The sequence below is a fragment of the Narcine bancroftii genome, chromosome 12, assembly GCF_036971445.1.
Source record: "Narcine bancroftii isolate sNarBan1 chromosome 12, sNarBan1.hap1, whole genome shotgun sequence".
In the NCBI taxonomy this organism is placed as follows: Eukaryota; Metazoa; Chordata; class Chondrichthyes; order Torpediniformes; family Narcinidae; genus Narcine; species Narcine bancroftii.
This window is the reverse complement of record NC_091480.1, coordinates 18,695,755-18,712,375: the sequence shown is the minus strand read 5'-3', so window position 1 is coordinate 18,712,375 and position 16,621 is coordinate 18,695,755. Positions and strand designations below refer to the sequence as shown.

At 42.4% G+C, this 16,621-nt stretch overlaps 1 protein-coding gene across 2 annotated transcripts in view; it reads right to left on the bottom strand.

The window, feature by feature from the left end:
- Window positions 1-2,409: 2,409 nt before the first annotated feature.
- rsl1d1 (ribosomal L1 domain containing 1) overlaps window positions 2,410-16,621 on the bottom strand; it is a 41,171-nt gene continuing 26,959 nt past the window's right edge. For both annotated transcript variants that reach the window (XM_069906461.1, XM_069906462.1), the window contains one exon: window positions 2,410-2,758. In XM_069906461.1, the coding sequence (XP_069762562.1) occupies window positions 2,498-2,758 (261 nt within the window). In that variant the 3' untranslated portion in view covers window positions 2,410-2,497. The remainder of the gene's footprint in view (window positions 2,759-16,621) is intronic.

Genomic DNA, 16,621 nt, shown 5'->3' with positions numbered 1-16,621 from the left:
AAAGGTCGGAGCCAACACACGCCGCCCCATTCACCTGCCTCACGTCACCTCTGGGCGGAGTTGGCACCGCCCACGCTGTCCCTGGAGCTCCCCTTGGCGGATCAAGGTGTGCGCGCGTTGACAGGTGATCACGGAAATACTGGAGGAGCTCAGCTGGTCTCGCAGCGTCCAGAGGAGCTATGTTACCGATCATTTGGGGCTGTGCACGTCCTCAGGGAAGACGCAACAGCGCCTCATAGGATTGTCGGATCTCTGAAGGCAGGCAGGCTCAGGACTTGGAGAGGGGACCCCCAGGTGCTGGGCAAAGTGCCTGCCTGCCTGCACCGTCGCCATCCACGTTCTCTTGACAGAAACTGCTGGCGGGCTTCAATCCAGGTAAAATGTATCGACCCATTTCACGGTGGAAGTCGAAGGAGGGGAGCCAGGCATCGAGGCAGCAGGTGTCCTCTTGCTTGGTTGGCATTTTTTTGTTGATGTCTCACCCTGAGAGCAAAGGTGAGAAGAGCAAATAGATCGTGTTCTCGCCTCATCTGACCAGGTCACCTGAACAACCGGACACAAAAGCGCCTGCAAAGGGAAACGCACCCAGTTTACTTTCAAGCGTTCACTCCCAAAGTGCACGTTGAATATGTTCTGGCTTGATCCTCCACCCCTTCACAATACACGTTGTTCGTGGAATCATTCCACACCTGATGGTTGATGTTAAATATGAAAAACAATCTGACATGAACTCACTAACTGGCAGCCTCATAAATAACATCGAACTCTTGTCAGGACAGGCCTCGCGCACTAAAATGATACAGTCTTTAGCAGAGGTTTCAAGAACACTATTAAAATGATTGGAAATGCGGCGACGTGTCGTATTTTATGGGGAAAATGAAACAGCCGATAGCGGGCTCATTTTTATTTGTGGGGTTATGGTTCCCCAGTAGAGTCTATTTTCGGTAAAGCACTGTGTTTTCGGTATACCATGCAGCACATAAAAGTGATCTTGGCTCGAGGCAGAGGAATTTATGGGGTTGTATAAATGTTCCCCGATAGGATTGAAAATGTCTTTGCAAGCAGATAGTCTGTCAAATTAACTCCTCTGTTTATTAAAGGATTACACATCCAACAGTTTAAAAAGTCCAACTCTTGACCGTTAAACACGTCTAGTCACTTTTCATTAAATGCGTTCCACGTTACATATTTGAATAGATTCAGATTTAGGCTGTTATCTACCCCCCACTCACCCACTGAGACATCCCAGGATAACCCTGAGCACAGAAAGGTTTGCTCCTTGTGAATCAAAATGCAATTCCTAAACTACATTGAAATTGTAACATTGTCTATTTAATCTATGCAATATATGATACTGTAGATTGAATGGGACTTGTTTAAAATGGAAACCATTTTTAAATCTATTAAGCACCGTTGTGAATACAATTCATCTGCACATTGTAGAGAAGGAGTGGGAAACGGATACCGCGCAATGATAACTTTGGGGAGCACGCAAAAAGAGATGTGGCTGGAATAAAAGCGTTTCTACCTTGATCGTGTTGAAGGCAAGAACAATGACAATTTTAATCGCCAAGGTGCGCAAAGACCAAGTGTTGGTTAATGGGAATTATTATAAACAGGAACATAGTTGTTCCCGTGCTATATAGAAATGACTGAAATCTGTTTCAATTTTTATTTTAAACTTCTCTCATTCTCTGTATCCCAATCGTCATTCTCCTCTCATCAGTGAAGAATTGGAGACCGCAATATCGGGAATATAAAGTGTTATTCTGGACTGAACTCCAATGGGACTGGAGACTCGGGGGGGGGGGGGGGGGAGAATGTGGATTCGTGAGAGGCAACAACTTTCTCCCAGTCAGACAGAGTCACGCAATGGATGGGGGGGGGGGGGGGCGCTATCATTCTCGCTGAACACTACAATTACCTTCATAAATCCGCATCGTTGAATAAAAATAAACGAGAAAGGCAGCAGGTCAAGCAGAATTTGGAGAGAGAGGAATGGAGTCAACATTCTGATTGAAGGAAAGGGCCAAACCCGAAACGTTCCTGGAAACCACATTTCCAGGAAATTTCTCAACCCAGAAATAAGATTCTACAATTTTGAAATCACGGTTTCCTATTCGTTTTTTTAAAGCTAATTCAGGAGCGTGTGGGATTCGGGGGGAAGGGATGGTGGCCATCAGACATGGCCATGGCCAGACAGTCAATGACCCTGAAAACGATGGACTATAGTTTGTAAGGTGATCACTGACAATTTGAAGACTGGGAACCCCCAGCCAGTTGCCAAGAGGGCTTTGATGATCCTCCAAAGCGGGGCTTGTGAATGGGAACCACGACGCCCCAATAGGGGCATCACTCGGCAGAGGGTCTGGCGTGCAGCTCCCTTACAATTTCGTTCTGCTGGATCTTTTCTTTAACGATCGGGATCCACACCAGTCCGGTGACCACGAACATCAATCCAATGGAGAGGCAAACTGGCCCCAGGACGTAAGGGACCTCAACCACGCGAATGAAGTAAAGGACGGTGAGGATGACACCCGCCAGCAAGGCGATAGCCCCAATGACGAGGACGGTTACGGGTTTGTGATAGTCGTAGATCCAGTTGGTGTCCTGCACGCGGCCGGACTCGGCTCTGAACTCCGGGCAGGGTTCTGACCCTCTCAACGGGTAGGTCCTCGCACTGGAGTGGAAGGAGAGCTGATCGGAGCCGCTCTGCTCGGTCGAGCTCAGGGCTACAAGTTGCATTTTCTTCGTAAATCTGCAAAACAAAACCAAGATCGTGAAATTACTTTCCTGGCACATCACTGCCTCAAGGAAACTAATGGCACAAGGAGAGATTTCTTGTCTGATCTCCATTTCCCTGTCATTCCCATTTCTATCTACCTCATACTGTTCTGTTCGCTTCTCACCCCGATGCATGCTGACTTACTTAACCCTTCAGCTTCCAGTTATTTGTGGCCACGACCCGAACCTTCACTAGTTCTAGAGCGCATTTCTCTTCCCCCCAATTGCCATCGCATGTTATATTTCTGGTCTATTTTCTCCAAGATTCACTTACTAGAATTTCAATGCCTTGTCCTTTGAAACCATCTGTTCCACAAAGATTTAATCAGATTTCCTAACCACGCCTACCTACTCTGGCCAGGTTTTTCTTGTATATTCCGATATCTGATGTTATTTCTTCCAAACATAGTTGATAATATTCTTTCAATTTTAAAGTTTCACGGTATTTGGACACCATATATGGATTTTATGGACAATTTTCCATTCGATCCACTCCTTTTAATTAGTATCTATCTCAGCCGAACAGGAACTTCAAAGTTTTGATCTTAGAAGCTAAAAAAAAACGATCGGACTCTAAAGATGATGTGCGAGGATATGGTGCTTAATCCAGTAACGTGTAACTTTTTTAAAAAATTAAATTTTATTTAATTGTTTGCATCATTACAGGAAAAATGAATAAAACATTAATCAAATATCCAAAGAAAGTACTTTTATATTTTTCTCCCCATCCCACCCAAAAGTAAGAAAGGGAAAGAAAAAAAAGAAACACCTACCATTTAATATGCAATAATATTAGCATTTCAGGTTTGTTGCAGAATGTTGGAAAAACATTAAATTATTTTTTTAATTGAATTTAGCATGTTTAATCGCATTATTATGCCGAGCCAAGCTCTCCGATTGACTGCACATGTTGCACAACAAATGCGAGGGGCTCAGAGTTTGTCTTGGTCACCAATTTTACAACCGAAGTAGAGCTCATAGGCTTTCTAAATAGGTTGAGCCTAAAGTTTACACTCGCCACAAATGTAACATAATGTATCGCAGCTGTCGCACATTGACGAGATATTTCTGCTACATTGAATCTTCCTGAAGTCAATAAATGTTATTGTTATGCACACTCACTCTGCTACTGTCTGAAGAACATGTGCATCAACTTGCGTTCAATCTAGATCAATGTAAAGCAAAAAGCGTTTTATATGTGAGCTGTTTTTACAGCCTGTCTGCATCTATCCTGTCTAAGCAAGCTCAGGCCTAAGACAACATTTACATAGCACCTGCACTGAGTGAGTGCATTGTCAGGCAAGCTTGGACTGACCAAAACGGCTTGGTTTGTGGGCAATATACTAATAGACAAAATATGACAAGAAATCAATAAAATAGGTTATATTTGAAAACCAGGACGTGATAGGAATTTTTAACAGGTTTTATTCGTGACCAGCAGCCCAAAATCCATAACATGCACCCACAAATATTAAGGAAGCAAAGTCTTTGTTGTTCAGTAAAATAGATCTTCCTCAGTCACATTTCGTCTGGTCCTGTACTCTGGCACCACTACATGTGAATTTATAAATAGTATGGAATATAAATAGTTGTCTATTTCCCAGATAAAGATATATTTTATCGATCACGGATGGACTAACTTCTTGGGAGCCATCAATGAGGGGCCTTGGATGCGCAAATAAGGACATCATGAAACAAAGGAGAGCTGAAGGGGATGTTTGAAAAATAAAATGGGGTTGGTGCAGGATTGGTCTAAGTGAGGGGTTGGTGGTCGGCTCATGGTTTCACTCATGGGTGGGAGGGCCTGTCTAAGACTTTCACCTTGTTGATGCTCGGTTTCAGCCCAGTCTTTCGTTTGCTTTCTGGCTCCTGGATACAAAAATGCAATGGAGAAGCGTGAAATCGCACTGCTGCAAGCACATGGAGTGTAGACTCGGGAAACAGGGACATACAAATGATAGTTGATATATGCAACGAAGGAGAGAAAGGCTAAGGCAGATGAAAACGTAAGGATTTTGGTAATAAGGTGCAATTTAACGTGATGAATGTCATGTTGTCCATTCAAGAACACTCCAGCCCACCTTTGCCACAACTTTTTGTTGTCTTCCCACCTTTTCTACTTGTCGGGCCTGCGCTGCTTTTATGCAACTTGAAAGAAAAGATTTTAATGTGGAATTGCGATTTAAAAAAAACCCCATTTCGTAGCAGCATGAAGCTAACCGGAATATTGAGAAACGACAGAGTTCATTTACTTTTGAACCCAGTCTTTTGAAACGGTGTTTCTCTATCTCTACCAGGAGCCGACTGATAACTTTTTGCCGAGATTTTATTGCAAATTCTCAATCCAGTGATCGCTTTGACATCCACAAGCCTCGAAATAACCGCTGACGTTTGTCTGGAGGAAAGCCATATGGTCTGAAATTTTGGTTCCACCGTGGCAAGTGACTGTTTCGTCCTGACCGTTCTGTCTGCAAAACCGTTGGGGAGAGGGGAAGGGCGGGGGTGGGTGGAGAGAAAGAGAGGGAGAGAGAGAGAGAGAGTGTGTGTGTGTGGGGAGGGGGGGGGAGAGAGAGAGAGCAGGAGAGAGGGGGGGGTGAGAGAGAGAGAGCAGGAGAGAGGGGGGGGTGAGAGAGAGAGAGCAGGAGAGGGGGGGTGAGAGAGAGAGCAGGAGAGAGAGAGGGGGGAGAGAAAGAGAGGGGGAGAGAGAGAGAAGAGAGAGCAGGAAAGGGAGAGAGGGTGGGTGGAGAGAGAGAGTGTGTGGGGGGAGAGAGAGAGAGAGCAGGAGAGGGGGGAGAGAGAGAAGAGAGAGCAGGAGAGGGAGAAAGGGTGGGGGGAGAGAGAGAGAGGAGACGGGCTTGAAATTGGATGTTCACTATTTCTAAGCGAGTTTATTTACTGTACTTACCTTATAATCCGGAAATCGGCGTTAGAATGCGCCAGTAAATCCTTTCTGCCTGAGGTGAATCCAGAGACAGGGTTTTGAAACAGTTGAACGAAGTTTCATTGCCGAACTAATGATGAGGACCATTCTGTTTTCCACAGTCAGCTGGCTGGGGATGGTCATGGAAACAGTACAGACATCCCCCCAAAGAAGGCGCTATCACGTCGCCCAGGACCTCACTCACCGTGCGCTAACATCACCATTGAGACAGTTGGAGACTAGGTCAATGTTGCAGCTTCGTCCGGCCTCGGAATGAACCGTGGAGATGGGGAAAGAGAGAGACCCAGCAGTCTGGGGAAGAAATTCCAGAGTGGGACTAACTTGGGGATGAGCAAGAGAGCAGAATGGAAAGAAGTTTAGAAACAAATACAACGCTGGAGAAACTCTGCAGGTCAAACAACGAAAGAATGGAAAGTAAACAGGTTGCGTCAGTGGAGAAAGTTACAGATATCACTCAGGACGAGATCACGGAGTATTTTCAAATCATGGCTTCGCTTAATTAAGAGCCTCGATTGAGAACTTGTGAGGCAGGACGAGCGGCCCAATTTTATTTGAATATTCAAGTCTGGTCAGGAAATAAAGGCGGAATGGAGAGAGAGAGAGTGGTGGGGGGGGGGGGGGGAAGGGGGGTGGCTTGAGTGATGGAGAGAATGAGAGAGAGAGAGGGAGGGTGGCCTTAGTGATGGAGAGAATGAGAGAGAGGGGAGGGTGGCCTTAGTGATGGAGAGAGAGAGGAGGGAGAGTGGCTTTAGTGATGGAGAGAATGAGAGGAGGGAGAGTGGCTTTAGTGATGGAGAGAATGAGAGAGGGAGGGAGGGTGGCCTTAGTGATGGAGAGAATGTGAGAGAGAGAGGAGGGAGGGTGGCCTTAGTGATGGAGAGAGAGAGGAGGGATAGTGGCTTTAGTGATGGAGAGAATGAGAGAGAGGGAGGGTGGCCTTAGTGATGGAGAGAATGAGAGAGGGTAGGGAGGGTGGACTTAGTGATGGAGAGAGAGAGGAGGGATGGCCTTAGTGATGGAGAGAATGAGAGAGAGGAGGGATTACCTTAGTGATGGAGAGAGAGAGAGGAGGGAGGGTGGCCTTAGTGATGGAGGGAATGAGAGAGAGGGGGAAGGAGGGAGAGTGGCCTTAGTGATTGATGGTGATGATGAAGCTGTCTGAAGTCTTCTCGAGGTCATATTGGACACCGAGTTCGTTAACTCGTTCTCTTTCTGAAGAATCAGGAATAAGAGAATAGGTTTCCGACAAGTTAAGGACAGTGGGATGGGTCAACGTGAAGGCATGCAACTGATCGCTGTCCTTAAATACACGTTCATGAAAAAAAGAGGAAAGGAAGGTCTTCTGGCCACAGTGGAATGAACCAGGCAATTGGAGTGACATCTCTAGATGCAGAGGAAGCGGAGGGGAAGAATGGCTTTGTCAAAACAAACAGGTCAGTCAGGGAATGACTCGATTACCTCCATCACAATTACACCGGATGCCATTAGTGATTGGACTTATTGGTACTGTGACTGGGGTAGATATAAGCTTTGTTTCGCGTACTATCCAGAGCAAGTCAACTCACACTTAAGTACAAGGGGCAGTGCCGTAATAAAGCAAACGTGCAGGGTGTCAAAGAGTGTCAGTTTAAGTGCATCATATTTCATCAATGAAAAGAGACTGGAAGATGGGAGGTTGGAACAGGCTCAGATTGGGCTGAGGGAAGATGGAGATGATGTGATCACTTGCAAGATAAGTGCAGTGAAAGAGTTTCTCTTTGAAGAGATGATGGCGGCAAATTTAAAAGAGGGGGCATTTTCCGAAGAGTGAGAACACGCAGAAGTACGATGTAGGAAGACAACCTTGCAGTTTAATGGCGAGAGGATCAAGGAAGGTGAGTTTGGAGAGAGAAGTACCGCGAGTTGGTGGCTGAGGCAGACGTTTAACTTTGAGCTCAGAGATGAGGTGGGAGCAGTCAAGCCCGGAGACTGGTTGGTCCTGTGGAGCAAAGGAGACTTTCAGTTCTTGGCATCGATGGATTTCACTAAAGGATTACAATGTGCAAATTTGCGGTGCCTTATTGCATTAAAAAACTAAAATTCTCCTCTCCCCCTCCCTTCCCCGGAACATCACGCCGCTGAGTCATTTGTTGGGTGGCGCTACTTATAGAGTCACTTGATGACACATTGTGGCATCGCCTTCGAGAATGCGACCTAACACCGTGAACACTAAAAAAAAGTTCCAGTTGGTCCACCAACTTTGTATGAATAAACAAAGGGTGAAGCCTTAAACATTGCTTCAACGAGCGGACTAGCAGCACAAGAAAGATTTATTATGATAGCCTTAGCTGTGGCAAAAAAATGTATAATGTCAACTTGGAAATCAGAAGAGAGCCTGAGAGTACAGCAATGGTACATGGAAATGAATAAATGTATTCCATTGGAAAAAATAACATATAATTTAAAAAGATAAAGTCACAGTATTCGAACAAATTTGGGAACTGTACATGGAACACAACAGAGAGGGCCTACCGTGGACCTCCACCCCCTAAAATGATAGAATGGGAAGAAGACGAAATGAACTGACCCAGTGTGTAAAAGTAGATGACACAATTTTCTTGTTTATTTTTATTGTGTGATGACATTGTTTAATGGGTTTAATGTATTGTATATGTTGAACATTTAGTGGGTAGGGAGGGGGGTGGGAAGGAGGGAAGGGAGGGGGGAAAAAGGGGAGAAAATGACACTGTGTATATTCAAGAGGGAAATGTTTGTGTGCATTTTGGTTAATATGGTTCATAGTGTGAAAAATAAAAAAAATAAAAGCGAGTGGACTAGCATCCGCCTCGGAGGTAGCCAGGCCCTACATCGTTGGTAGAAAGCCTGGAGAGAGAATTCGGAGGCATGAGATGGACCCAGGCACCGAATGGATTTGTTTTTACTTGGCGCTGTATGTTTGGAGACCCGTGCATTCCTCGCCACCAACATCTAGCGAACTACGACCAGATAGATGCATCTTGCTGATGGGATGAATTATTGCAGCTCTGCAAACAATCCTTTCATTCAGTGAAATAAAACGTGTTGAAAGATCAGCTGTTCCCTGTATCCCTGTGTATTGCAAACGTGATTACACATCAAATGTTTTAAACAGGTGGAGATGACAGGTTCGTAGGCTATCGCTCATCTCAAGCTGTTATTATATGATTGTATAATTCGTGATGGAAACAATCATTTTAAATGAACGGCAGTTCATGACAATTCATAACCATACCTTAATTACATGTCACAATAGATTTCAACTCACTGCAGGTCAGTAAAGTGGAATACAGTGTGATCTAAGAAACACAAATAGATTATGAAAGCTTCTATAGGTATTTATAATGGGAAAGGTCGGCATTAACGTGGATTCCTTACAGATTGAAACTAGAAAAATGAAATTGGGAATAAAGGGAATGGCAGAGAAATTAATCAAATGTATGCATTCTTAGAAATTAAAATGACACCCCTGGAAATTGAGGAAAAGGGGTTTCATCGTGTCATGTAGCGCCCACACCGATCTAAATGTCCCACCCACACTGTATCTTAGATTCTGTACTTTAAATGAATGGGAGGGGAGGTAGGGAGGGTGGGATGGGAAGAGGGAGGGGGAGAAAAACGACACTATATATTTGAAAAGAAAAATGTATGTATCTTGATCAATGTGGTTTATAGTGTGAAAAATAAAAAATTAAAAAAAAAAATTTCCCACCCACACTAATCCTACTGGCCTACGTTGGACCCATATCAATAGACAACAGGTGCTCCCTTCGAGCCAGCACTGCCATTCACTGTGATCATGGTTGATCATCCACAATCAGTACCTCATTCCTGCCTTCTCTCCATCTCCCTTGACTCCGCTGTCTTTAAGAGCACTATCTAAGGGGGGAAACTGAGGATAGCGCTAGATAAATTAACAGAATGGTACAAACAAGCGGGCTTACAGCTACCAAACTTTAAGAATTATTATAGAGCAGCACAATTAAGATACCGATCAGATTTTTATCAAACAAGGGAAAAACCAGATTGGACCAGATTAGAGCTAGATAAAATAGGGGAGAAGGTACCAGAACATTTACTATATAAGTGGGATGAAAAGCTGGTGCAACATAGGAATTCACCAGTACTACACCATCTGCTCAACATTTGGAAGAAGATTCACGTAGAAAGGAATAAAACAAATTATCAACTACCAAAATTAATATTGATGCAAAATCAACTAATCCCTTTCACAATAGATAACCTTTCCTTTAGAGCACACGTCAAACTCAGGCCCGCGGACCAAATTTGGCCCATGATATAATTATATCATATCAAATATGTATTAGAGCTGGCCCGCTGGCTGCCGCGCCAGTATAGCGCATGCACAGCTAATACTACAAATCCCAGAATGCTTTGCAAATGCGTTGGCGCCGGCCCGTCAGCCCGCTAATCGCCCCCACCTCCTCTCTTTACTTCCATTAGCATCTGCAACCTGTCGCCCAACTCACATGTAATAAACCCCTTACGGAAAATGGCCAAACGAAAAACAGAAAACAGGACCTTTCAAGACAGGTGGGAGGCAGACTATATGTTCATCATTTTAAAAGACAAACCCTGTTTGTCATTGAAGCAAGTTGTTATTTTTTTGACTTGTTGGCTTGTGAAAAAAAAACATTTAAAAGGAGCTTAAAGGCTATAGAGAAATATTATTTATTGAATATTTTATTTCTCATTTGTTAATGCTTCTTCTGGAAAGAGTTTAACCAAAACTATTATTAAACATTTATTTTAATAAGAAAAAGTTTAACATTACATATGTTGAAAGAAGAGAAAACATGCAGATGTTGTTGAAAATTTTCAATAAATATTTAGTTTGGCCCATGACTTAGTCCAAGTTTTTAATTTTGGCCCTCTGTGAATTTGAGTTTGACACCCCTGCTTTAGAGAATGGGAGAGAAAAGGGATCAAAAGAATAGAAAATTGTTTTTCGGGAAATAAATTATTATCTTTTGAACAAATGAAGGACAAATATGGTATAACTCACGGTACAATGTTTGCATACCACCAACTGAAAGCCTACTTGAAGGACAAATTGGGAAGCAGACTGAGGTTACCAGAAGGAAGCAATTTTGAATATGTGATTACAGACACAATGATAATTAAAAGATTTATAACAAACATGTACATCAAACTGCAAGAGAAAGAGAACAAGGAAACAAGCTGTAAACCCAAACAAAAATGGGAACAAGATCTAAACATAAAGATAAAGAATGAAACATGGGAAAAGCTATGCTCCAGAACTATGAGAAATACAATAAACACGAGGTTACGCATGATACAATATAATTGTTTACACAGGCTATACACCATGCCCGAAAAGTTAAATAAATGGGACCCAGCAGTATCAGACAGATGTTTTTGTTGTAAGAAGGAAATGGGAACAACAGTACATGAAATTTGGGCATGTGAGAAAGTGGAAAAGTTTTGGAAAGATCTAAATCAGGAATTTAATAAAATCACAAAAAGCAACATACCAAAAAATCCAGAGATATTTCTTCTAAGTAATATAAGAAGTAAAGACTCGATTTGGATGAAGCACAAATTATGATAGCCTTAGCTGTAGCAAAAAAATGTATTATGTCAACCTGGAAATCAGAAGATAGCCTGAGAATACAGCAATGGTACATAGAAATGAATAAATGTATTCCATTGGAAAAAATAACATATAATTTAAGAAATAACATCACAGTATTTGAACAAATTTGGGAACCATACATGGAACACAACAGAGAAGTCCTACCGCGGACCTCCACTGCCTAAAATGACAGGAGAAGACTAAATGAACTGACCCAGTATGTAAAAGTAGAAGACACAAATTTCTTGCTTATTTTCATTGTGTGATGACATTGTTTAATGGATTTAATATATCATATAGGTTGAACGTTGAGTGGGTAGGGAGGGGGGTGAAGGAGGGAGGGAAAGGAGGGGGAAAAGGGGAGAAAATGACACTGTGTATATTCAAGAGGGAAATGTTTGTGTGTATTTTGGTTAGTATGGTTCATAGTGCGAAAAATTAAAGAAAAATTATTTCTTGAAAGCATCCAGAGAATTGGCCTCCACTGCCTTCTAAGGAGAGCATTCCACAGATCCACAACTCTCTGGGTGAAAAGGTTTTTCCTCAACTCTGTTCTGAATGACCTACCCCTTATTTTTAAACTGTGGTCTCTGGTTCTGGATTCCCCCAACATCAGGAACATGTTTCCTGCCTCTAGTGTTTCCAATCCCTTAATGTTTCAATCAGATCCCCTCTCATCCATCTAAATTCCAGAATATACAAGCCCAGTTGCTCCAATCTTTCAACATATGACAATCCAGCCATCTTGGGAATTAACCTCGTGAACTTGCGCTCCACTCTCTCAAATAGCAAGAATGTCTTTTGTTACGGAGTCCAGAGGACCCCAAAAACCAGCAGCTATAGAGGGTTATTTAACAACACGGGGTTATTTAAATACCCTGTCACACCTTCCTCACATTTGAAGACCAAAACGACACACAATATTCCAGGTGTGGTCTCACCAGGATCCTGGACAACAACAGAAGAACTTCTTTGCTCCTATTCCCAATTCACCTTATTATGAAGGCCAGCATGCCATTAGCTTGCTTCATTGCCTGCTGTACCTGCATGCTTACCATCAGTGACTGGTGAACATGGACATCTTGATCTCATTGCACTTCCCCTGTTCCTCTGGTGACACCATTCAGATAGTAATCTGCCTTCCCGTTCTTGCCAAAGTGGATAACCTCACATTTATCCACATTAAACTGCATCTGCCTTCTCATCCAACCTGTCCAAGTCACCCTGCATTCTCATAACATCTTCCTCTCATTTCACACTGCCACCCAGCTTTGTGTCATCTGCAAATTTCTAATGTTACTTTTAATCCCTTCATCCATATCATTAATGTATATTGCAAATAGCTGTGGTCCCAGCACTGACCCCACTAGTGACTGCCTGTCATTCTGAAAGGGACCAGTTAATCCCTACTCTTTCTTTCCTGTCTGCAAACCAATTTTCCATCCATGTTAGTACTCTACCACCAATACTATGTGCTCTAATGTTACCCACTAATCTTATATGTGTCACCTCATCAAAGACTTTCTGAATGTCCAGGTACACTACATCCACTGGCTCTCCCTTGTCTATTTCATAGTTATATCCTCAAAAAAATCCTTCTAAATCTGTCTGATTCACATATCTATCCAATTTTTTATTAAATATTGCAAAAGTACCAGCTTCAACCACCTCCCCAACAGCCCATTCCATGCACCCTCCGGCCTCAGTGTGTAAAAAGTGACCGCTCAAGGTTCTTGTTCAATCTCTCCCCCTTCACCTCATCAGAATGAGGAGCCAAACACTGGAGAATGACGATTTTGCTTCCTGAACACTTTTGGGTGTAGTTTATCGATTTTGGGCTGTTGATCAGGAAAATCACCTTAAAAATTTCCTATCACATACTGTTTTCAGATATAACCTGTTCTGTGTTATCCTGTCATATTTTAAGTGTATTTTTATTTTGGAACTGGCATGTGAGAGAGTGCCAAGAGTGTTTTAGGGTTCCTAATGGTATCAGTTTTGAAGCTGGAGCTTGGGTTGTCGATGATTTGGACTGGACTGTGTGTGGCTGCAGGGGCTGTGAGAGTTCTGGAGAGAAAAGTAATTTTGTGTCATGTGACACATTTTATTACATGACAATAAATTGAATCTTGCCCACAAAGCAAGCTCTTTTGGTCTGTCCAAACATGTCTGGGCATGCACTCAGTGCAGGTGCTATGTAAATGTTGTCTTAGGCCTGAGCTTGTTTCCTCAGGTTATAAAAGCAGCTCACATATGCAGATACTGTGCATTACATTGATAGATTGAATACACATCAATGCAATTTTTCTTCAGGCAATAGCATCATGAGTGTACATAACAATTGCATTTGTTGTCTTCAGGAAGATTCAAAACAGCAGAAATGTCTTGTCAATGTCGGAACAGCTGCGATACATTCTGTTTACATTTGTGGCGAGTATCTGGCCCATCAAATCTGTTCCACAATGGCTGACCATCAAATTCTGGTTTCTTTTTTTCTTTCTCCCCAAGTCCCTTGACCCACCTTACAGTAAGAAAAACAATGAAATCTTTGCATATATTTAATTATTTGCACTTAACTGCTGCAGTACAGATTTCCAGAGCTTCATTATTCCAGTCATGAGACTTTCTGAGAAAGGTGAGACGAAGCAGTCTGGGCCTACACGCACTAGAATGGAGCATGAGCAGCACTTTTATACATGGGAAGATACAAGGCGGAAGAGTAGATGGAGAAATTATGTTTCCCCTTGCTTGGGTGTTGCAGAGATTACAGTCTGAACATTCTGGAATTAGACAAGTCTCCTTCTTCCATTTTTACATGGAGAATCTTTGGAATTCTCCATGTAAAAATGACTCTGGAGGCTAACTCACTGCGTGCATTCGAAACAGAGATCAAAAGAGTCGCTTCTTTGGTGCGCTGTTCGACAGAATCAGACACACACAAGGTAAAGACTGAACAATAGGCTTTAATCCACAAAGACCTCCACAGAGCCAGGCTGGCTGTGGCTGCAGCAACTCAGTGTGAGGCCTCGGGAGGCCCACGTAGACTTATGTCCCGGAGGGTGATTGACACCTGACCGGGTGGGGCTTGATCCATTCAGGCTGACTGATTGGCAGCCACCCAGGTGTTGTCCTGTCCCCCTTACACTCCTGCAGGTACAGAGGTTGCCCCCTGCAGTAGGCCGGTGGTGTACAACCATAGCCTCACAGGGCTAGTTCAGAAATGTGGCACACAAGACAAATATCGGCCATGACTGAATGGAACCACAGGCCAGGCCTGAGGCGATCAATCACTAATTACTATTCCCTGCTGTTCTTAAGTCATTAACAGGCTCACGGGCTTCCAAGTTATGATGATAATTTATTGTCAAGCACTTGGAGCATTTATTTTTACTCAGTAACCAAGAATAGCTGTATAAACACAAGCTATCATGCTCATGTGTACAAATCTAGAGTATCATTTGCCATTTCCATGGCAACATTCGAATCAGCATGATTCTTTTAATGCATTTTATTTAGTTGATACTGAGGAGCGATTTTTTCTTTCAGGATTTTCTTAATGCATTTTATTTAGTTGATACTGAGGAGTGATTTTTTCTTTAAGGATACTGAGGAACGATTTTTTTCTTTCACGATTCTTTTAATGCATTTTATTTAGTTGGTACTGAGGAGCGATTTTTTTCTTTCACGATTCTTTTAATGCATTTTATTTAGTTGGTACTGAGGAGCGATTTTTTTCTTTCAGGATTTTGTAAATGCATTTTATTCAGTTGGTATTGAAGAGCGATTTTTTCTTTCAGGATTTTCTTAATGCATTTTATTTAGTTGATACTGAGGAGTGATTTTTTCTTTAAGGATTTTCTTAATGCATTTTATTTAGTTGGTACTGAGGAACGATTTTTTTCTTTCATGATTCTTTTAATGCATTTTATTTAGTTGGTACTGAGGAGCGATTTTTTTCTTTCATGATTTTCTTAATGCATTTTATTTAGTTGGTACTGAGGAGCGATTTTTTTCTTTCAGGATTTTCTTAATGCATTTTATTTAGTTGGTACTGAGGAGCAATTTTTTCTTTCACGATTTTCTTAATGCATTTTATTTAGTTGGTACTGAGGAGCGATTTTTTTCTTTCACTATTTTCTTAATGCATTTTATTTAGTTGGTACTGAGGAGCTATTTTTTTCTTTCAGGATTTTCTTATTGCATTTTATTTAGTTGGTACTGAGGAGCTATTTTTTTCTTTCAGGATTTTCTTATTGCATTTTATTTAGTTGGTACTGAGGAGCGATTTTTTTCTTTCAAGATTTTCTTAATGCATTTTATTTAGTTGGTATTGAGGAGCGCTTTTTTTCTTTCATGATTTTCTTAATGCATTTTATTTAGTTGGTACTGAGGAGCGATTTTTTTCTTTCAGGATTTTCCTAATGCATTTTATTTAGTTGGTACTGAGGAGCAATTTTTTCTTTCACGATTTTCTTAATGCATTTTATTTAGTTGGTACTGAGGAACGATTTTTTTCTTTCACTATTTTCTTAATGCATTTTATTTAGTTGGTACTGAGGAGCAATTTTTTCTTTCACAATTTTTTTAAAGCATTTTATTTAGTTGGTAGTGAGGAGCGATTTTTTTCTTTCACTATTTTCTTAATGCATTTTATTTAGCCAGCTCCCCACCATGACTACCAGCCCCCCCACATCTCCATCGGGCACACAAAACTCAAAACGGTCAACCAGTTTACCTATCTCGGCTGCACCATTTCATCAGATGCAAGGATCGACAATGAGATAGACAACAGACTCGCCAAGGCAAATAGCGCCTTTGGAAGACTACACAAAAGAGTCTGGAAAAACAACCAACTGAAAAACCTCACAAAGATAAGCGTATACAGAGCCGTTGTCATACCCACACTCCTGTTCGGCTCCGAATCATGGGTCCTCTACCGGCACCACCTACGGCTCCTAGAACGCTTCCACCAGCGTTGTCTCCGCTCCATCCTCAACATCCATTGGAGCGCTCACACCCCTAACGTCGAGGTACTCGAGATGGCAGAGGTCGACAGCATCGAGTCCACGCTGCTGAAGATCCAGCTGCGCTGGATGGGTCACGTCTCCAGAATGGAGGACCATCGCCTTCCCAAGATCGTATTATATGGCGAGCTCTCCACTGGCCACCGTGACAGAGGTGCACCAAAGAAAAGGTACAAGGACTGCCTAAAGAAATCTCTTGGTGCCTGCCACATTGACCACCGCCAGTGGGCTGATAACGCC